This window comes from Colossoma macropomum, unplaced genomic scaffold (assembly GCF_904425465.1).
Source record: "Colossoma macropomum unplaced genomic scaffold, Colossoma_macropomum, whole genome shotgun sequence".
NCBI lineage: Eukaryota > Metazoa > Chordata > Actinopteri > Characiformes > Serrasalmidae > Colossoma > Colossoma macropomum.
In genome coordinates, this window is record NW_023494809.1 from 24802114 (window position 1) to 24825870 (window position 23757).

The 23757-nt window shown below is 41.6% G+C and overlaps 3 protein-coding genes across 6 annotated transcripts in view; 2 read left to right on the forward strand and 1 right to left on the reverse strand.

The window, feature by feature from the left end:
* smpx (small muscle protein X-linked) overlaps positions 1 to 4096 on the forward strand; it is a 32692-nt gene extending 28596 nt beyond the window's left edge. For all 3 annotated transcript variants that reach the window (XM_036558178.1, XM_036558177.1, XM_036558179.1), the window contains 2 exons: positions 788 to 926; positions 3066 to 4096. In XM_036558178.1, the coding sequence (XP_036414071.1) occupies positions 788 to 916 (129 nt within the window). In that variant the 3' untranslated portion in view covers positions 917 to 926; positions 3066 to 4096. The remainder of the gene's footprint in view (positions 1 to 787; positions 927 to 3065) is intronic.
* Positions 4097 to 9392: 5296 nt separating this feature from the next.
* On the forward strand, positions 9393 to 11616 carry LOC118798826 (kelch-like protein 34). The gene has a single exon (XM_036558394.1). The coding sequence runs from the start codon at positions 9831 to 9833 to the stop codon at positions 11592 to 11594; it is 1764 nt and encodes a 587-aa protein (XP_036414287.1). The 5' UTR covers positions 9393 to 9830; the 3' UTR covers positions 11595 to 11616.
* An 8063-nt stretch (positions 11617 to 19679) lies between these two features.
* cnksr2a (connector enhancer of kinase suppressor of Ras 2a) overlaps positions 19680 to 23757 on the reverse strand; it is a 185633-nt gene continuing 181555 nt past the window's right edge. For both annotated transcript variants that reach the window (XM_036558735.1, XM_036558734.1), the window contains 2 exons: positions 22486 to 22691; positions 19680 to 20681 (listed from right to left, as the gene is read on the reverse strand). In XM_036558735.1, the coding sequence (XP_036414628.1) occupies positions 20451 to 20681; positions 22486 to 22691 (437 nt within the window). In that variant the 3' untranslated portion in view covers positions 19680 to 20450. The remainder of the gene's footprint in view (positions 20682 to 22485; positions 22692 to 23757) is intronic.

The following is a 23757-nucleotide window of genomic DNA, read 5'->3' on the forward strand; positions in this document are numbered from 1 at the left end:
ATGTGTAATTTATTTTTCTTTTAGAAAATCAACATAATTTGATCAGGGGTGACTAATTTTTGCACAAGTCTGTCTATAATTACATTGTTTCATTTTTCTCAGGATTGATATCATCGCTATCTTCAAAATGGTTACTTTACAGGAGAAGGACAAACATTCTTAACTTGTAAGAGAAGTTAATGTAATCAGATTTTTGTGTTGAAGGGTTCTTTGCATGGTGAAAGGGTTCTTCAGACTGATGGAGAATGTGCTGTAGATGGTTCTATATAGCACCAAAAAAAGGGTTCTGCTATTGTTACAAGCTTTCAAAAAGGTTATATATAGAAGCTTCTACAGCACATTCTCCATCAATCTGAAGAACACTTTCATGATGCAAAGAACCCTTTAATTTTGCAAAGGGTTCTCTGAGTGTTTATGGTTCTATATGGGACCACTTTCTTTGCTAAAGAACCCTTGAAGAACCATCTTTTTAAAGAGTGTACAACATCTTGAGGCAGATAACAAAATGACTATACACAGAAAACTGTGGAATATCATTTATCATTTAATATCTTCTTGTTGTATTGAATAAAACATCAAACAATACCTTCTGTTCTCTATATTATACTGTTTCAGTCGACACTATAATTTAAGATGGAATAAAATAACAGCAGTTATTAATATGATAAGTGTTTCTGAACTTTTGAAGGGTCGTGTTTATGCTGCACAGATCTATCTTTGGCCAGTTGTTTATAATAGGCCAAAATGGCACAGTGTTATAAATGTTGATGACCCTTTGACCCCTCAGCCACCAGCGCCGATGACCCCAGAAGAAAAGAAGCACCTGCCCGGCGCTGTGAAACTGCCCGGCCCAGCCGTCAACCTCTCTGAGATCCAGAACGTGAAGAGCGAACTCAGATGGGTCACCAAAGATTAGACACACACAGGTTTGTGTCCATCGCTGTCCATCTCACTCACAGTACATACATCACACACTTCTGTGAGTAAACCCTTCTGCAGAGTCAGCTTTTATTTTGTACTGTATTCGAGCAGTTCTAACATATTAAACACTGAAATAAACATATTCTCTTAAATCTGTGGAGAATTAATATCTAATATAATAATATAAGTGTAAAAGAGACAGAAAAGGAAATATAAAGTAGCTTTTGAGTTTCTTCACTCGACAACAATTTGAAAGTTAAATTTTATTACTAATTATTTGGTGTTTGTTATTGTTTTTATAATGTGTTATTGTAATGATATCATCTTCTAAATGTAATAGTAATAATAATAATATTAAATTGTATCAAGATATCTTTACTGTACTTCTGTGTTTAATAAAAAGGTCTTTTACTTTGTATTACTATTATCATTACCTTTTTGTTTAAAATTCTAATGTATTATTCTAGCATCATAATATAATTAAAATAATAGCAATAAAAACAATAAGAATACTTCTACCAATAATAGCATTAGCATTATTTTTATTATTACTATTGTTGTTAACAATAACAATATTACTCTAATTATTTATAATACTTATTAACAGATGTTAAAGGCCATTTGTACTCTAAATGAGTACTTTTTGAAGTAGTTCCTGTTTATTATGTATGTCATTAATTATAATGATAATGAATTATTATTATAATAGTATACCATATATAATTATAAATAATATTTTGTTACTATTGTTAACACAATAGTATAATTATAATCATTTATTATACTTATCTGATGATGATAAAGGCAATTTCTATTCTAACTGCAGTAGCTTTTTGCTTGAATACTTGAACATTTTGAAGTACTTATTTATTTTCATACATACATACATACATACATACATCATCTAAACTGCTTATCCTTCTGGGTCGCGGTGGGGTGCTGGAGCCTATCTCAGCTGTCATTGGGCGGAAGGCAGGATACGCCCTGGACAGGTCGCCAGTCCATCGCAGGGCTATTTATTTTATTTATTTTCATGGTAATATTTATTATAACTAATAATATATATAAATAAAATATTTATTTATTATATATTAGTATAATAATAATAATAATAACAATAATAATAATGATGCAGTTATTATTATTATTATTATTATTATTATTATTTATTTTATTTATTATATGTATGATCAGATAAAGGCCAGCGGTAGTCTTTTCTGGAATTATCAGTTGCAGAGTAATGTATACAGTCACAGAGATCAAGGTCAGGATAAAGGACGACCCATTTAGTAAGTGTGTCATAGCACTGAAGCTGCTGCATGCTGTGTTCACAGCTGTCCACATGGTGTCAGCAGCTCTAACTGCTCAGTGCTGTGAGTCTGAAGGTGAGGAGAGCAGTGCATGTGCTAAAGGGGGTGAAGTGTGAATCAGAGTCTATTAATATCAGTGACAGAGTCGGGCTTGGTGGGGCATTGAGAGTCCGTATGTAGTGTGACTGCCCCGGCATGACTGCCCAGAGCTTGCCAACACTCAGAAAAACACACACAAACACACACACACACACATGTGGCCTTTGACCCACTCTGTCCATCTGGAGCACTGGAGCTAAAAAAACCATTGAGTGTGGGGGACACAGAGGGACGTATATGAGGTCAAATAATTTATAATGCATTCTATGGGAGGGTGAATGATTGTAAGTGTGTAATGTTTAATTAAACTGCACTTCAATGTCTCCTGCATGTTTGCACATCCTCCACTGCATCATATACAGTCATATGATCTACAGATCACACAATTACTGTTTATTTGCGGAGTTTAACATACTGGGGGAAAAATAAAACACAGTGTGGTCTGTGCAGAAGTTATAGCACATTTTCTAATTTATATTTTTTTCCAAAATAAAATTCAGCAAATAAATAGAAATTGGTCACTAAAATTTGCAGAAAATTACCAAATGTTGTGACTATCTGTGTGACTGCGCTGTGAACAACCAGTTCTGACCACTAACTAAACATTTCTATGGGAAACACAGGTTTATCTTATTGTTTATTGTGGTCTAGACGTACACAGAGAACTGTACTGAACCCAAATAATGAATGAAATGTCCCCTTTTTAACCGATGACCTCTCGTTTTTTATGAACAGGAAGGATCCAGCTCTACCAGCTCTACCCGTTCAGTTTCCAGTTCTCTATAATCTCCATCAACTAAGGTTCAACCATAAGTACTGCAAACCTGGACTCTACAAACTTCAACTCCAAAATCTCCAACTACTGCAACCGAGAGGCCCACCAGACAATGCAAGCAGTGTAATCCTGCAAAAAACTGTCCAACTGGCTCCAGCTTTACAGTGAAAATCCACAGAACACACACGGCGGACCTTAACCAAGCGACAGATTGTGACTGTACACGGACTGATGGCGAGTGAGCAGTTAGGCCTTAGACCAGGCTTTGATCTCTGTCTGATGTAGGTTATCCTCAAGACGCCTAATGAAACCTGTAACCTGTTCTCCATTACGTTTCCTCTCAGAGTCTGATTTTCACAGCAGAAATGCGTCTCATTGCTGTCGTGTGTGGAGTCACATATTTGAATTCCTTTCATAGATGCTGAATCACAGCTGTTTATGCAAGCATACTGAATTGCACAGTAGCATGATGATGGGTCTGCGCTGATGATCTTGTCTCACCATTTTCATCCTGAACAAATGTGAGGCGATGTGTTTTTTCTTTTCCTTCTCTGCTTCATGGCTTTTTCCTTAAATCACTCCATTTTGTCGCCTTTCTCTGTCTTTGTTCTGCGTGCTGCATTGAGAGAGTGTGGGCTGACGCGTAATAAAATCATTTCTCATGCTCAGTGTAGGAGGGTGAAGCGATCGCTTGCTTCTTTGAGCAAACAGGACTGGCTTTCAAACACTTTGCTACCATTTTATTCGCTCTTAAATATGACATTTGTGAAGAATTGGTGAATGATTTAAAATCCCTCTTCTTGCACAGCGAAGGCAGAGATGAGCCGCAGCAGCATGGCGTGTGAAAGTGTCCTTATTTGAGATTCTTGCGTTCTTCCTTAGACCAGAGTTTGAGTTAGTCTAGATTGAAGGTTAAAGCTAGGCCTACAAGACACCACGTATGAGGGATCATTCAAACCTTGGTCATTAATAAAATATTATACACTACTAACTTGATTGAAGGTTTTTTTTTAAGCCTGTCCTACACAAAGGAGCACAAACTATGGCATCAAATCCAAAAAAAAAATTCGGAAATGAGCAAAACCCCTCGCGCACGAGAACTACTCGCGTGAGGACACCACACTCGGGCATGCGAATCAAGATTACTGAACATTCACAAAGACAGAATTCACTAATTACAGGCAGCGTTTCCACAAATGCCATTGTACTGGTGTGCTCTGAAGGTCGTCTTCTACAGTGAAAGTCCTGTTCCCGTATGCAGCAAAAGCTCTACCGACCACTGACAGCCAGCCAATCACAGCACAGTTACAGAAATCAGTAATAACCAATCATATGATGGGATCCGCCCACAGCTGTCAAAAATTAATTAAACTCTTGTGCGAGCAGAAACTCAATAGCGAGCAGAAAGAACAGTCAAGTGTGGGGCTAATTTTCCTCGTAGTTGTAGTTGTCTTCACACACGAATGTAGTTTCCTCAGTTTTGCTTGTGAATTTTGAATTGGATTGGACGCCATACCAAACATCTGTAGATTTTGATTTCTGTGTTATAAATAACCTTTATAAACAAGTAAACACTTGAAATGCAATGCACGTCACGTCACACACAGCTGCTGACATTTAATTTCCAACACTACTCAATATATATAAGCACCACTGTGCGCTGCTCAGGATTCACTCATCACTGCATTGAATTAAAGCCAAAATGAGACCCTCATACATAGAGAAAGCCAGTTAACCCAAAGTATTTAAGATGAACAGACAAATGCTAATCACCTGTTACCTCAGCTAACGTTACTAGGCTGGTTTTGTGATTTTATCACAGGGAAGGGTGTTATTAGACACGATGTGAAGCGAAGGCTCTCAAGGCTTATTGCTTTATTATGCTATACTTGTAGATTGTAAAATTAAAATGAGGATGGTTAGCAGCGCCATCACTGTGACGCATTCTATGTGGCATAGCTGCGCTTTGTGCTATCTGCTACACAAAGCTGTGCATCCAGTGTGTGGTGGCCTTTTGATGAAATCAGTAGTAATCGTTAGCATAGCGACGTGAATGTTCCAAGTGTGTTCACACGCTCCCTCAGATACGATCGCAGTGAATCCAACAACAAAGGCAGCATGACACTTGCTGTTTTCCCACCTTTATATAGTGATATGGTAGCGCACAAAGCTCCAAATGCACATGCTGATCCATTTTAATATGCCATAAACATGAACCTGCAGGCATTTCGACTTCTACGGCAGCAGATTTTAATGATTTTAAATGGCATCACCAAAGTTTCACCAGGGAGACGTTATGGTTATGGTGACATGGTTAAAGGTGCTGATAGTCAGTGTCTGTATCTCTGGACTATCAAGGGCAGTATTTGCCTTGCATATAATCTCAGCCTACAACCATATTTGTGAGAAAGTCTGCTACTTCGTGTCTATGAATTATTACAGGTGCACTACTTGAACTGGAAAGGACAACAACAAATTAAAACATGAAATGATGTACTTTAAAGGCAGTGGGAGATCAGAAAGAGTAGATGAAAAGTAGAGAGAAGAGGTGGTGTTTTAAAGTGCCTGAGGTTTGCTTCATTAGTTTTGCACTGGAGCTGCAAAAGCTGGAACAATATGTCACATAGCTAAAAACAGTAGCAGTCCTCTAGACGCCTGGATTTTGTCTGTTTTTTTATATATATTTCTATAGACAACAGTTTGTTATACAGCATCAGAAGCCACATAAGCAAGTGCTTCAAGATAAGTTTTGTTTGAGGTAAGTTTTTGATGAATAAGAAATGCAGCTAGCACAATGTTATTTGGTGTGGTATAAGCTTCTGTTACTGGTTAACTAATTTAGCCTTGTCAGCAGGGCCTAATCTCAGCCTTAGGCACACCACCAACAGAGATATGGACTCCCAGATATCTATTGCACTTTACGCTGACCACATCTATCACATTTTGTCACTTTGTTTCCTGCCAGTGTTTTTGCTGTAGCAGAGACGTTCGAAGTCCACTCGAGTCTTAAGTCACTGGGTGTAACGTAGGGGCTGAGGCAGGTTGCAAGTGCAAAGTGAGTTTATTAAGGACTTTCTAATACTCTTTGTCAAAGCAGGCAGGGGTCAACATATAGGCGGGCAGGAAAGGATGCAGATCTATACTCCAAATCAGAGAGAAAAGCAAGGGTCAAAACCAGAGAAAACCAAGCACAAGAAACAGGCTCAGAGCTCAGGTAAAGTACACAGAGACTTCGCAAACTCGCAATGAAAACACGGGTTTTTGTAGCAGTCTTAATATCCTTGGAGCTACTGGTGTGTGGGAGAGGAGCAGAGTGGGCGGAGCCAGGGAGAGTCCAACTCTGTCTCCCCAGAGAGGGGTGCAAGTGCGAGGCTAGTCGCCAGTCTTTAATAGAGAGTTTTAGTTTAATCTTGTTTCTAGTTGCAGGCTTTGCATTATACAAAAGGAACCCCAACTGCAAACAAGTCTTCCAGTACAGAAGAACCTTCAGTCTTAAGGACAGAACTGAAGTGCTACATGCAGTATGTGGAAAATGGCAAAACAATGTGAGACAGTTCGCTAGTCAGCAGTTTGTATAGCAACTATGCTAGCTAGCTAGCTAGCGTAATAGTCAATCCAGCTGTAGTTCTAAAGGAATGTGATCTTACTAAAGATCTATCTTACCATCTTACTAAAACTTCAGCTAAATTAGCTGGTGAACTAGCTGGAATACTTGCAATCCAAACTACATGCTTGCCAAACATGGCTTTTTCTGCATGTAGCGCTTGGTTCTGTCCATCAGACTGAAGGTTTTTATATAATGAAAGGCTCGTTAGCTGAAGCCATATCAAACCTGATGCCACTGGGAGCAACAACAGCCTGAACTTAAACAATAGATGAAAGAAGCGCCATACAGTCCTGTGGTTAAAATAATGCTGAGGGGCTCAGAAAGTGGAGAGTGTTGAACTGGTTCGCAGTAAGAAGATGAGCAGGGGTGTAGGGGTTTAGTGCAAGTTTAGAGTGGAACATGTCCTGAGATCTGTCAATCCAGCAGGATTCAAAAAGGAATGTCACATTCACCACAACTCTAGATAGGAATGCGTACAGATTAGAGACTCTGACAGAGTCCCCAACCAGAGAGCAAGAGCAGCTGGCCTGATAATCAACAAAGCCTTCATAATACTCTCGCTACCCACCATGCAGTGCAGGAACAGATAGCCTATCTATCAACAAACTGAATACCAGAGCATCTTCTTAGACCCCATCATCTATTTCCAACAATAAATAAACACCTCTCACTCTCTACAGTAAAACTGAAGTGCGTATCTCCTCGTCCTAATCAGAGAGAACCTTTTTACCACAGGGTTACAGTCTACAGAGTGTACATCAACACAGTTTACCATAGTGAGTGGACATAATTATTTTTAGATAGCCCTTCAGATCTGACTCAACAGCAGAGATGGACACATAACCCCTGTTAGATTCCATAAAAGTACACAACACCCGTTTAGCAGTAACAGATACCAGACAGTCAAAAGAAAACAGCCTGCTCTAGACAGATTTTCATAAAAGTAGGGACAAAATTATGATCCCTCACAGTTGCACAGAACAACTTTTACTGCTGTTGAACTACAGAAATACTAAGAAGATATTTATTTTGTTTGTTCCAAACTATCATTTTGAGCAAGCAAACATGAATAAGACTTCAGGCAGCCTCTATCGTTACTGATGGAACATATCAGTAGTAAGTCTTAGTGATCTGAATTCGCATGCACACTGTTCTTGTGTGTGTGGTCAGGATATACGAAAAAGTATGACATTTATATTCATGGCGCATGGATTTTAACTCAAAATCTGTCGCCTACTGCTTTGTATGCGATCCAAATGTAATAATTTATTGAAAAATAATTTCAAGAAAGCTCTGAAATTTTTTCAACAATAGTCATTTTTTAAATGAACCTGAAATCTTTGTGTAATCTTTGATCAAAATGTAATGACTGTTGCCCAACTTGAGAAACATCTTGAGTTTTGATTACATCACCGTCCACCATCCAGCGCGATTCTCAACTATGCCACCTCAGAGACCCTTCCAGGTACTGTGTTTCACTTGGAGAACATGTCATGGTTCGGAAGGACAATGCATGATTTCCGATTCACATAGACCTCTTAACCATAGGCTTAAACCCTGAATTTCCTCAGTAGGCATATCCTCAGATCGGTTACATAAACCCTTGAGAATGAGGCATGGAGCAAGGTGCTTGGCCCCGTAAAAAAGGGCCAAGAGATGTTACAGCCTATGGAATGCCAATGGTGCACTGATTCACAACTTGAACCATAATTTAAGGTTCCTGCAACATAAGCCCAGGACTTAGCAGCACTAATAGTATGCTGGCAACCTTCCAGTGAGCTCCCTGAGATAAAAACAGTGCAATACACACACACATACACGCACAGTCCTTCGAAGCATTTTGTTATTGCTTGTGTTTCTCACTGTTGTTTTCACTGTTGTGAAGTCTACAACACTCCAGTTACCAATTAGCGAGTGAAGGTGTTGTATTTTGAATCCTTTGGTCTGGGGCAGAGTTTGGAGTTACTCCCCAGTTGTCTGAACCAGGGGATCACAGGCTACGCTGCTGGGTGTGAGGGGGAGCAGTTGGAGAATGTCACTAGCAGCCCTCTCATAATCAGCTCTGACTCCCCCATCATGTCCCTTCCCTGTCCTGTCTTTGCCAGGCGCTATTCAGGGATGATGATGAGATAAATTCATGAGGTTGGCGCGCAATTCTTGCTGGGACAGAAATATACATACACACACATAGAATGTAAATCACATCAACAGAAATCTGTACAGCATAAACAGACTGCTTAACATGGCCTGCTGAATGTTACCCCTTAATAAACCACACCCACTTTTGTTTACTCATTTAAATAAATTATTGACCGTCCATTTCTTACATATGGTTGTTTGAGCACCAAACTCTGCTATTCTTCTCCCATCCGCACTTTATCGCTACTTGCACTCTCCCTATCTCACCCCTTCCGCTGTGCCTCCCTCTCTGGCCAAGTCCTCTTTCAATATGCCCCGTGTTTCTATTCCTGTCGGCGTGGTGGTGTGGACAGAGAGATGGGCGCTGGTGGTGGCAGACAGGAATCTGGTGATGACTAACCCATTTATTTACTGAGGGCTGAGTTCACATCAGGCAATCACAGCAAACTAATACCCTCATCCCTCCAGCCTTGATACCCCCAACCAGGCTGGAGAAAAAGGGCACCGTTTTGAGGGTGCCGATGCAGAGGGGGAGTTGGATGCTTTCCCTCCCCGTGGCCCAAAAATGTCTGTCCGTTCCCCCTCCCTCTGTACTGGGAGTACAGACATGCTTATCCCAGGAAAACAGAGGGGTGGATCACGGGATGATTGCCCTGTCCCTGCCAGGGTTGTAATGCTGAAGGGTTTGTGGGCTGTCCACTAGCTGCAAAAGAGATGGTTAGCCCTCCCACTGGCATGTCATTCGGCCACACATCCCAGCAGCTGCCTTCCTGAAGAGTGACCTTCTCCCGCTCATTCTGTACCAGTCTGCAAGAACAGGGGGGTCCTATACTTTTTCTCGCTTTCCTTCCTTCTTCTCTCCCTCTCTTTCCTTCTAAGCTCTCTCTAATCCTTCTCTTTCCTCTTTTCTCTCTGATCTATGCACCTTTTTCTATTGATCTTCTGAAACTTTCTCTCCCTCTTCCCTTCTATCTGAGTAATGAGTTACTTTCTGATGCTCAGCAAGTCTCACGGCAATGGAATGCTGTCTCGGTTCCAGAGCTTGCGGCTGGAAACGCGGATGTGCGACATTATTTTGGAGGCTGAGGGCAAGCAGTTTCCTGCTCACCGCACCTTGTTAGCCTGCTCCAGCGACTACTTCTGGTCGATGTTCCAGGAGCACACTCTGGAGTCTGGGGCCCACACCATCAGTTTATCAGCCCTGTCCTCTGCTGGCCTGGAGCAGGTGCTGGATTTCATCTACACCTCATGGATCTCACTGTCCCCATCCACCTTGGAGGACACCCTGGAAGCTTCCTGCTACCTGCAGGTTACACATGCTGTGGATCTCTGCACCGAGTACATCTCAGACAGCCTAACTCTGGACAACTGCTGCTTTTTTGCCAATGTGGCAGCCCGTTATGGCCTCTCTGAAGCACTTGTTGCCACCAACCGTTTCATTGCAAGAAATATGGGCAAGCTGCTTGGTGCTTATGGGGACAGGACTGGGCTGCTGGAGCTAAATCTTGAATCTTTGCAAGAGGTCATGGGATTGGAGGAGATGCCAGGGGTGAAGGAGACAACGTTGCTTCAGTTTGCTCTAGATTGGCTGAGCTGCAACCCTTTATCTGCCCTGGAAAGTAACTCCCTACTCAGCCGTGTCCGATTCAGCCTGGTGCCTCCTGAAGAGCTGATCTGTTTGAGCGCCCTAAATCCAGCATTACGCACTCCCTTCATTCACAGCCTGGTGCAGAAAGCCTTGCATTACCACATGCAGGGTCCCCTTCAGCCAATACTGCAGAATGTCCACACAAATGTAAGAACCACAACTAACAGAATATTGCTGGTAGGAGGAGGAGCAGAAGCAAATCGGCCCCAGATGCAGATCCAGAGTTACGATGAACGCAGCAGGAAGTTCCGTCCACTGTCCATTACCATGCCAAAGAAGCTCCAGTATCAGGGTGTTTGTGTGGTGGGAAACTTCCTGTTTGTGCTAGGAGGGGAGGTGGTTGAAGTGGATGCGGAGAATGAGAAGACAGCAGTGATGACGGTCTCTGATCAGGTGTGGCGATATGACCCTCGGTTTGAACGCTGGGAGGAGATGGAGCCACTGCTGCAAAAGAGGGCACAGTTCTCCTGCTGTGTGGTCGGGGGAATTATTTATGTCATAGGAGGACGAGGTCAAAGAGGAGAGCCTGCTCTGTCCTCAGTGGAGAGATACGACATGAGGGCAGGATGCTGGCGTAGTGGAGTGTCTTTGCCGCATCCTATACATGGGCAAGCTTGTGCCACTATTGGCAGAGGGATCTACATTTCTGGTGGCATCCATGGCAGCCAGCCTGAGAGTAGCAAGGAAGTGTTATTCCTTAACTCCCTTGACTATGCTGCCTGGGAAAGGCGATCTGCTATGTCTATAGCCAGATTTGGCCACCAAATGGCAACAATTAAGGAGCAGATCTATGCCTTCCTGGGGATGTACGAACCGTTTTGCGATATTGAACGCTATGACCCTGAACACGACCAGTGGACTCGACTGAAGCCTCTTCTTCATGACCGCTTCTGCTACGGCTTGACAGTGACTGGGGGTGGACGTGTGTTGATGTTTGGAGGTCGAAAGTGGCAGGACGGACAGGAAGTGTGCACTCCTGATGTGCTGGAGTATGACCCTGAATATGACAGCTGGAAACAAGTGTGTAAACTTCCAGGCCCATTATGTGGGACACAGTGTGCTGTAATGGCCATCTCAGAACCTATAGAGACATAGGAACTCCAACTCCATTCCATACACACAGAGAATGTGAGAGTTTCCACTGCCTGACTCTCTGCCACAAGAGACAGAAAAGGAGGATAATTCAGTCGGTGCACTCTGAGGCTGGGATGTTATAGGATTAAATGGTACCAGTGGAAGGGGGGAAGAGACAACTGTCGTATCCAGACCTGGTGAACCTTAGCAGAAGTGAAATGTCATCAGTTGGTGAAGGTACAATTGGTTCTGACCTCCTGGAATTGGATTTGCTCCACAGACTGGAGTGAATCAGAGGAATCTTGGCACTGGAGGCATGGCACGGTGACTAGGACTCAGCAAATCATAAGAGTGATGGGAGACTGGTCATAACAACCATACAAAAAAGTCCTCCAAGTCCTGCAAAAGTGCACAGAGCATGGGACAGAGCTAAGGACATACTTTTTTGATTGCATGTGCAGGCTGAACAGGTACAGAGATGAGCAAAGTGTAGGTAAAATGTAAAATGAGGAAATTAAGTGAGGTGTAAAGCACGGGAATGCACATATCTTTGGACATATTTGGCATGGGATACAGAGTAAGGGTGAGAGATATTAAGTTTTATGACAGAAATGCAGTGGCAAGTGGAGGTCAGAGACAGAGAGCTTAGGTAGAGGAAAGGACAGCAGTTGAAAAGCACAGATTAGAATACATACATAGGAGCTGAAGGTTGAGATTAAAAACAGTATCAAGGATGTAAGGTATGTAAAAGCACTTTAATTCCATGAGAGGATAAAGGTCTCTGAGTGTGTGTGGGATGAAGCTAGGAGGAGAAAACAAAAATGTAGCTTTAGTGGTCAACCGCACTCAGTAAGTTTGCAGAAACACAGGTTACTCATTTGCTCAAAATTCAGTGACTGCAGTGGAACAAGAAATGCGCTAGAATGCTTTCCAATGACTGTGTGACTAGCTTACGAACAAATTCAGTGTAAAACTGAGCAGAAGTAGTGGAGACACTTAGGTATGGAATGAAATGCATTAAAATGGCTGTATGTGTCATGATCGTTTTAGTTATATAATAAAGTGCATCTGCCTAGAGCAAACTCCTTCAAGCTTTGCATTCTAAATGTTTTGGATAAAATCCTCCAAACTAATCAGAGCAATTCAGTGGTACACTAGGGGAAGGCCTGAATGAATGTCTGGAGTGCGAGAGCTTGCACGGCCCCCCTGAAGAAGTCATTTGGAGCAATTCATTTTCGATTTGTTGTAATGAGCTTAAAATAAATGAAATGATTAATGAGTGACATTAAAATAGAGAAGGGAAGGAGCACAAGGGTGTGGTAATTAACGCACAGGAGAGATCTGGGCCTGTTCGATTACAGCGTATTAGCACCAGGTGGCCTGTGAGTGACAGAGATATGGAGTGAGGGAGAGGGAGAGCATAACACAAGGAAAGCAAAAGCAATCTTCATGCTAGCTTGGGGAGAAGTGAAGAGGTAGAGGGATGAATGGAGCTAGAGGCCCATTAGCTCTGGCTGTTGAACTCGGAGGAGGACGCAAACGCAGCTTCATCCCCTGAGCCGGTGCGCAGGCCGCGCCGTGAGTTCTTTCATCAGCTAATGCTTTAGCTGAGCCTGTTAGTGCTGCTGTGGAGTCTGGAACTCCCCATATAGGAAAGAGAGGCTAAGCTAGAAAGTTGACATGGGCCTCTGCGAGTTATCTTAGTGAAAGCATGTGACTTATCTCAGACAAAGAACAAAGAAGTGGGATCTATTACGCATAGCATGACAACAGTTTCATGAGCAAAGTTTTATTGACTTTAACCACATCTGTCTTCAAACTGCAGAAAGCAACGACTAGCTAAATAAATAATGAAATAAATCAAACAAAAGTAAACTTCGTCAGGTAGTTAGCTAAACACAACACATACTAACGGCACTGCCCAAATCACATGCCTAAGAAGAACAAAGGACAGACAGTACCATGGATTTACTAGATTGGTTACAGTTATGTAGATCAACACTGTAAAGGCATCTTTAGGACTTATTTGCTAGATGTTTACACTTTGTTTCTTCACTCTGGTGAACAGAGGAACATCATTTCAATATTTGTATACTGGCAGTCAAAAAGATTTGCCCAAATGCACGTCATCCAATGAGGTTATGAGCTTTAGCACCTGTTTTTGTAGCAATTGTCCTGTTCATTCTTTTAAAAGAGGAAAACCACAAGAAACGACAATTTCCTTCATTGGTGTTCTCTCACTACAACACCCAGCATGCATTGTGCAAATGCATCATATAACCACTGGGAATCTCTATGGTGTCAACAAATCTTGGCTACTAGCCTAGCCAATAATATACACAAGCAAGCTAACATAAATATAACACATACTTCATTTGTCAAACAATATCTTCTATCTTTATTCAGCACAAAATGGATACCAGAGACATGTTATTTACCCCTTCAGCCAGAGACAATTAATTTTACCCTTTCGGCCATAGAAGAGAAGCCAAACTGAGGTAAGATATTTAGGTAGCCAGCTACTTTGCTAACTTTAGCCTCAGCTTGTTTTCCTTCTCATGTGATGGTGTCTGATGTTGTACGACAGCAATAAGATATTTGGCTTCCTAGCAGCATTTACCAAAAAAAACAAAATCAAAATGCAGCCTAAGGCAATTGTAGTTCTTCAAAAGTTTCTCTCACCTTCAACATATTTCATCAGAAGGGGATGTTCTTGTCCTAAAAATTGAAAATATCATTCTAGGGACTACTGTGGCACTACTAGGGGATGTGTGTAGGCATGCATGCAACAGATAGCGATAGCCACATTTTTCATTTTGGTCAGAGTGCCCTCTTTAAGTGCCCCTTTAAGGCACGATTTAAAACCTTTTGAGATCTTGTGGAGATACGTTGGGAAGTGTGCAGAGAAGAAAAGCCCAGTCACTGTAGAAATGTGTCAGAAGCAGCTCCTTTTAATCATTTTAAAAGCTTTAGAAAGCAGTGTGAGGCTGTCTTTAAGACTAGAGAACCTACAAAATGCTGATAAACACGTACTGTCAAAAAGAGTGTTCAAAAAGTTGTTTTGGTCACTTTGTAAAGGTCACTAACCCACCAAAAAAGAAGGTGAAATAGTACAGTTTGTAGTGTTTAATGGCATGTTGTAGCTCCTCTAGTCTTAAAGACTGCTGTCCACAGACCATCCATACTGGTTGGATGTTTTTTCTTCACATATTTCCCAACATAGCCCAACAAAGGTTTTTTATCAATGGGTTTTTAAAACGTGCTTGGCTTTTACTTAACAAACTATGTGGCATCGTGCATCGTCTTATTGGAATATCCTTCATTTTCAGTGCTGAACCAGGACAATTAGAGCTAGTTTGGGCCAGAAATATCAAAACCTGGCCAAAAACAAGGATAAAATAAGTTTCTATAATAATGCTAATTTCTGCTAGCACCCCTAGAGGATTCTAGTAGTATGTTTGAACTGTGTTAATGTTAGTCCCATGTATGCTTTTATGCCATTCTAGATTAACCATGGACATTAGAAGCATGTAAAAGACAGTCCGTTTTATTTGAAGCTTGTAACAAACATATTAACCTGTATTTATTTATAACCTTGTACGTAGCAGTTTTAAAGTGATTCCTTCAGAGCCCTAGGATAAAGCTACTGCTATTTACCCTTTTTAACCTTTTAACCACTTGTACTCACAGTCAGTGATGTATCTAGGACTTCCAGAAGACCTAGAGTGATGTTTTTCTCATAAAACTGGACCCACCCCTTGTAAACTGTAAATCAAAATGTGATTGGAATTGAATCCACTGTCAGTTCTTAATCATATTAGTAGTTAAATTAGTGTATAAGGCCTTCAGCTCAGCTCCTGAATGGGAGAGCATCCATGGCTGTAAGTACCGAGATACCTCAGAGAAGATAAATCCTGGATTGGATAAATTTTCTTTGGGTATTTTAAAAATGTAACCCTTTTGTTTCTGACCAAAACTTAAAAATAATTACCACAATACACAAGTTTAAATACACCAAGTATGATGATTATATTAAATAAAACATGAAATAAACATTACAGACATGTATTCTGAAGGCCTGAAGGCCTTGAGGGTTCCTCACTGGTCATTTGTTGTGGTTTTCCTCCTTTCAGTGAACAGACAGGATAAACAAAAACAGTTGCATGTGAGCAATTCTTTTTGACTGCCAGTATAAATTCACAGAAGAGGAAAAAAAAGGGGGTGGGCGTGTAGGCGCAGCTCCTAGAAGAAAAAAAAGGAAACATTTCTACAGTAACGTATAGCAAGAGAACCAATCCAGTAACTCCATACCCATTGGTAAACATGTAGCTTTTGTAGGCTAACCAAGTCTAAAGTGATCTACATAGTGATATTTCCTATATAATCACATGATCAAGTAAATCATACAGTTCAATATAGAAGGAAATTCTGTTCTACTACAGTATGTGTTCTGAGAGGACTCAATCTCTCATAGAACTGATGTACATTATAATACACATTAACTTAGCTAATCTTATCTTACATTAAACTCTAGTCGGAACATTCGGAATATTCTAAAAATCGCACAAATTAAGTCCTCTGGGATTCCTCTGAGAGCTTGATTGCTTTTGGTTGTTGTGCACAGCCACTCTGACGTACAGTTCAGCTCAAAGTGAAATGAAACACTGATCATCATTCATCTGCCAGCACTGATTCAAAGGAAAAAGAACAAAAGCAAAAGAACACTGTGTGTAAACTGTGTTATACTGTATCTGAGCCATGCAGTACAGAGAAGAGTTTGTGCACTGCAATTGCACACATAAGTATATATATATAAATATATATATATAAATATATACAGATGCTCGATATCAGTAAGTGCTGACATACAATTAATATCAAGAGCTGCAGACAGCTGTCAAGGAGAGTTCAGTAACCAAGGAAACAGCCTTGTCGGTCTGAGCATGCGCTGTGCCTGAGACTGGAGGTGTGCGTACGAGAGCCTTCGCCAGTCGCAAACACTCGCTGGTCTCAGCCTGAGCAACACGCTGCACTACAGTATTGCACAGAGGAGGAAATGAAAGCTGTCTGAAGAGCTAGGCGTCAGTAAACAAAGCCCAAAGCACAAAATGCTGTGTTCCACTTGGTTACAAATAGTGGAATACAACAGTACAAAAACTCCTTTCTGCTAAAAATTAGTGATGCACCAAAATTCCAGCCAATGAAAATTTTCGGCTGAAAATGGTCAAAATTGGTATTTCTGGTTTTCGTCTGAAAGAGAAAAATGGACGAAACTTTTGAATGAATATAAAGATTCAATTGGCCTCCAACAGTTTCAAAATCTAAGACTTCACAAATATTTTAATCATAATGAAACTCGGAAATAGTGATTTAAACTTCCTTCGCTCTTCTAAGCCAGTCAGTACGGACATGTTCGAACAGTTTGAGCCGCAGTGGACTAATGCAACAGCATGGAACTATTTCACGGTTTCTATGAGGGACATTAGACAAGTGATTTATAGTCTCTGTTCATGCCAAATGTCAAGAGAGGATACGACGCCCAAGAACATCTCCATTTCAGGTTTGATACCACTTGAAAGCATGACATCTCGCTATCTCGATATTCAGAATACAGCAAACAAAATAAGCTGAAAGGAAAACACCCCTAGCATGCCTAGCTTTAGTTTATGAAATGTTCTAAAAAAATTCACAAACGGCCAAAATACTAAGTATAACAAAAAATTAGTGAGGCTGGTTTTGGGTTCCTATTTGAATTTTCTGTTCCACCTTAAGTGGTGCAGCAGTTACATTCAGATTCTACAGCACACACTGCAGCCCACATACTGTAATAAATGGAGGTTATTTTATATTTCATATTGTTATTTATTTCATTTTTTACTTTTGTCAGTTTCCGGTTTTGGTTTTCAGCCAAGTGTGTCCTGAATTTCGGTTTCGGTTTCAGCCAAGAATTTCGGTGCATCACTAAGGGTTGCAATCAGGGATGTAGTGGTGGGTAAACTCCAGTGGGGGCCCAGTCACATAACTGCTGTGGAACCATGCTCCACCACGCCAACTCAACTAGCACTCAAATAGTATTTCACTTTCAATGAACTGCTTTCACGTTATTAGAATGTCAGATTGTGGAGTATTTAATTTTTGAAATGCATCTTTCAGTCTTCATCATAAAAAAATCTAAACTTTCTTTTATTATTAGTTTGGATTTAGTATTTAGGCCATTCTGTATATTGCACATTGAATGTTCACAAGAACAACGGGTAACACTTTATTTGAACCCTGCTACAGAACGTCGACATAACCATGCTATAAACATGTCATAGCAGATGTTATATGCTGTCATGAGACGTCATGACAGACTATGCCCAGTAATATAATGTAAATATAATGACATTCATTGTCATGTTTGATGTCATGACTGTCAAATGCTAATTTAAAGCCATGACATCAACCATTAGCATATATGTCACTACACTATTGACTAATCTGCCATGACGACTCATCACAGCACAACGTCTGCCATGTCCTGCTGAGATTTTCTAAAAATAAAATCATGAGTAAAATCCAAAATTAAGAGAGTAAACTCTAAAAAGGTGGGTGAACGATTAAAAAAGGTGAGATAAAGGTGAGATAAAGGTGAGGTCAATGGCATTTCACATATAAAAAGTGCGTAAAAAGTGTTTAAAGTGCATTTACCCTCCACTACATCCCTGAAAGCAATTTAAAAAAAAGCACACATTACCAAGCACACTTTGTGCACAGTAGGGTTTCAGGAACTGGTGCTGAAAAGCACCATTGGACACTCATGTTTCATGTCACCCCAAATTTTAGTAAAAGAATCAGTACATGATGTTCAGGGTGTGGCTGTTTTGCTTACAACCAGCAATTCATTTGCAAAGGGTCATGCTTCACCTCAAGCTGTAGAAAAACAGGCTCTTGAAACATGCCAGCAGAATCACAGAGGCAGTGGCTCTCTTATACAATCACTTGTGCTGAATGCGTGTGTCTGTCAAAGCCTACGCACTCCTCGGTGAGCGGGCAGCTGTAATCATAGGCTTCGCCCGGCAAAGCCTACAGGTAGGTGCGCAAAGATTTCTGCAGCACAGGCCGACTTTAAATACTTATTTTCAGCGCCTGATCATTCTGCACAGTCTGATGAAATGAGATAAACACATATGGATCCCACACACTCACGCTAATGTGCAGCTGTTGTTTGCCAGGGACCAGCCCACTAGTGCAAGAGCAGGTATTGTATATATATAGAGACATATATATATATATATATATATATATATATATATATATATATATATATATATATATATATATATATAGATGTAGTACTGTGCAAAAGTCAGAGACCACTCTCTATGTATTGCCCTCTCCGTCAAAACGGCCTTCAAGTACAAGTTGCTAATTTTTCAGCATCAGGACTGAAAATATAAATACCAAAAAATGTTGCACAGAAGCCTCAACAACTAAATATGATATTAATTTAACAAATGTAATAATAAATAGTGAACGTAAATGAGTATTTATAAACGTTAATGTAATAAAGGGCTTCTCAACATATACACATCCTTTTAGACCCATAGCGCTGAGTTGTCTTCTCACAGTGAAGGATGGACAGAAACACCTATGGATGTTTTTTAGATCTGAAGCAGCTTGATTTTCTCCTCTCTCTCAAAGATGAAAGCTTTCAGTGCTGTTTATCTGATGGGGATGGCTTTGTTGGTCTACCAGGTCTTCCAGGTGGTTGTTAGAAGTCATTTTTGTATCTTTTAATAATTGTTTGAACTCCAGTTTTGGAAACTCTTGTTTTTTTGTTTTTTTTTACTTATTGACTTTCCCCTTCCGTATGCAAAAATATTACATCTAATCTCCTCAGAAATACTTCCTGAAAAATGAATAACTTGTACTTCATGGCTGTTTTAAATGGAAATTAAATCAATAAAGGTCACTGACATTTGCATAGCACTGCATATATATATATATATATATAATATATATATATATATATATATATATATATATATATATATATATATATATATATATGTATGTATATGTACACTATAAAACAGATAATATTATGGATCGAAAGTGAGTGTGTGTGTCTATGCCCGCAAGGAGATCTCCCTTAAAAGGAAAGAAGAAGCTGGTGGAGCAGCATTGTGTAGCGAGAGAAAAATCCACATCCGCTGGCACTTAGCAAGAGCTACAGGTAAGATCTTTATGTTTAATTCAATAAAAGATTAAGCAACATTTGGCACCGAGCCACGGGACCTTTCTAAATCGGCTCTTCAAAAGTCCCCATTACAGATCAAATAAGAAAGACGATTATTTTGCTCACATTTGGCTTGTATAATAAGCAGTGGCAGGCAAAAAGGGGCCAAGCACCACTATTGGTTTAATCTTACATGTAGCTCCTTTAAATGCTGCTTTTATGTCTTTCAAATCAAAGTCCACAGTCCGAGGGTTTTCTTCCAAAGGTCCCTGTATTCCATCAGTTGTTCCTGCTCTTGGATAAGGCCGTGGATCTGTCCTGCTGTGGCTCTAGGCTCTGTTTCTCAGTCTTGTCTAAACCCCTTAGGGAATGGTGGGCTGGTAGCCATGGTAACTAGTGGGCTACTAGCTGTGCCAGTGTCCAGCAGTTTGAGGCCAGACCTGATTCATTTATGCGCCTGAATGCAGGCCAACATTTGAGCAACACAATCAACAGTGAACTCTGTCAGAATCAAGTGAATACACAATTAATTGCGCAAGAAACAGGTACTAAGGGTGCTTTTTCCTATAGCACAGGCTGATCAAAGGTACGCGTAGCATCCTACTACATAGAATGTGGTTGTTTTTAAAAGGTCCCGAGGCAGCCCACTAAGCCAATCACACGTGAGTCTCGATGTAGGAGTGGGTGTGTGAGAGCGAGGGGGCACGCGGGGTCGGTTCCGGTGTGGATCCTGGGCTGGGCTCCGAGACGGGGCTGGACTGCCGCTCCTGCTTGGCGTCCGCCGAGAAAAGCTCCAGGTACGTTCTCTTCCACTCCTGGAACTCGGAGGACGTGAGCTTGGGCTTGGCCAGCAGCTTGTCAATCACTGCTATCTCCCCTTCCCTGTCCTATTGGAGCGTAGAAAGACAGCAGTGCAGGGTGGACGTTACAGATGCACTCTCGAGCACATAAAGGTCAGGAGGTCACGAGCACGCCACAGGCTGTTAGCTCACATGGAAAAAAGCGAGGCGGTGAGCAGAGCGGCAGAGCGTGCGGGGCACAGACACACACACAAAAACACACCATGCTAGGCTTTGACCAGAGTCCTCTGGCACTGTGGGCCTCAGTGCCCCTACAAAACAACCTCTTGTCCTCTCTTGCGGGGGGACGCCTATAACACCCACAATGCAACAGGAGTCTGCCCGAAAACAAGCACAAAACAGCAGCAGCGGACACAACCTGAGCCCAATCGCAGGCCGACGGGACCGGGCCAGGTGGTACAAGAGCCAGAGCCGGAGCCACAACAGCCCAGACAGAGAAGCTTTAGCCTCAACCGCAGAGCCTGCAACACACTCCCCAGAAGCCAGGCACGTGTTAGTAGACAGTGGAACACAGATGAGGCTCTAAGACAGCAGCACAGGACCTAGTCTTGCGGGGCCAGAAGTGATCTCAGAACGAGAACGTCTGGGGACAATTATGAGTACTTTCGGGGCTACATGTAGGGGGGGAACGTAGACTTACTAGGGTGGGAGCAAACTGAGTGTGAAATTTTTGAAACCAACTCAATGCCTCATGAAGGTGGAGCTCAGAGAAGAAGGGCCCATCAACACTATCTGATATTTCGTTAGCTCATGGATGTAAAGTAGGTTATTATGGCTGAAAAAACCCTCAAAAAAGGTACAAAGGAAAAACAATTCAGTTTAAATTACTCTACTTTAGCTTTAGAAGATATCTGATACCTGAGTTACTGTCTTCAAACGAAGTATTTGAAGTGGTTTCAAATACTGGTGGTTAAATCGAAATATGTTAAAGGATGAACATTAGCTAATAATAGCATTTGCTAGCATGTTTTATCGAGTCTGGACGTTAAAAGAGCAAAGACCAGAGGAATCTGGGGGTGAGTTTTAGAGGGGGAGTGCCCTTGTTAGTAGCAATCCAGTACCAAAAGCTTAACAAGTTGTCCCCAGACCTGTTTACGTCTGGCCCTGTGAGGCTATGTGCTACAGAGTAGCCTGTTTTCCACCTTTACTTTTACTGTTCCTTCTTGTTCAAGCCTACCCTTTGAGGAAGCTGAGCAAAATATTCATGATTCTTAGTTTCCTAAGTAAGTACATCTATAGTTGCTCATTATAAACCAGTGTCAGTCCTTGGGACCCCCGATTTTTGTGTTTTCCCTACACTAACATGTCTAACCCACATACAAGAGGCTTGTGAACTAATTCATGAGTTAAATCATGGGTGCTGGATGAGGCAAAACACAAAATGTGCAGAGCATGGGGTCTCCTGGATGATGAGGAATGACTGTTGGAAATCTTCATCTACTTGTCTGTGTCAGGAGGGAATTTGCCCATCTAGTCTTTCCCTCCTTCGTACATTCTGTGTTGGCCAAATGGTACTAGAACCCTGTCTTCCCTGTTTGGGATTCTGATGTGGAGTCATGAAGAGAGATACTAAACATGCTTTGGTTACTTTTGGGGTGGGGAGAATTTTGATTTTAGGCCAAACCACTGTTTAAAGGACCTCACTCTGTAGTTGAGGTACCCTTAGGTGGTGCTTTCCTTCCGCAATTTGGTCCCCTGACCAACGTGGCTGTCTTCCGAGCCCCGCAGATGCCCGGACGGGCAGACAGACGGACCAAGAGACAGACAGGACAGACGGAGACGCGCACAGACACACACACAGTCTGCCGTGCGGCAGCAGCTGTCCAAGTACCTTGAGCGTGCTCTGCAGGATGCGCAGGCGATGCACTTTGTCATTGAGCAGCGGGTCGTTGCAACGACGCACAAAGGAGTGCTTGTATTCTAGACGGGTGGAGAGGCGCCGCTCACCCAGCGGAGACAGGCTGGCACGCTCCAGCGCCCGGTACAGGTCACCCAGCGAGTCTGCGTGGCCCTGCCGCTCCCGGTCCTGCTCCCCACCTGAAGGGGGCGCCACATACACAACAACAGTTAGAGGGAAGAGGGGAGTGGAGGACAACAGAGGACACAGGGTCGGCAGACACCAGGCATGGTGACCAGGGGTGTAATCTAGTCTGCAGCAGTGGGTATACTGTGATTAGCTGACCACACACCAAACACAGATGCAGGAAAAGATGCTACCATTAAGGCGAGTGTACAAACTGCTAAAGGAAAGCAAAATAATACTTCAAAATATTCAGCATCGCTTTTAGTGTAATATTGAGGCAACAAAAATCTACATCATAGATAAAGGAAGACCACATGCAGTCTGCTCTATCCAATTAATGCCACGCTCCTTTTACACTCTACTCACACAGATTTAATTGAATAAAATTTTAAACATAACAATGATGTTATCACATTTGGGCCCAATCCCATTTCTTATTTTTACCCCTACCCCTTGTTTTCGGGTGTCACCTTGACCCAAGGGGTTACAAGGGGTAGTGGTTGAAATCTTACCTACGAAACGGGACCCTGAAATAAAAAGAACATTACTTCATTAACAGCTACTAGCGCTGCTCTGTAGGGGACCCTGCCAGTCTGCAGTGATAGCGGAGGAGTTCAGCTCCTCACTGCTGGGCTTTAGTTACATTTAGGGCATCATATGCCTCCAAAGAGGGGGCGACAATTATTTATTATCACCCACCCCCTAATTCTTCAGTGATATGAAGCTGAAGTCAGCTATTCGCCAGCTTCTTGTTCAAATTTTCCCGTTCCACCTTAAATGGAGCAGCAGTTCTGATGCCTGAGGTGCCAGAATGTAACTGCTGCACCATTCAAAGTGGAACGGGAAATTTAGCTAGCTAGATACAGAGACATTAGCATACTATTAGTGATATTTTTATGCTTGTTATAAAGAAAAGAACAATAATACATTGAAACAAGGCCTAAGTGGTAGGGGTGAGGGGTGTATCAGGTAACTAACTTAAAAAACTTTGCTTTCCAGCTAAAAGGTTCAAGGTGAAGTAAGTTACAATGTGACTTAGTTAGGTGAGATAATTCTCATTGTAATGGATTTAATTCAATG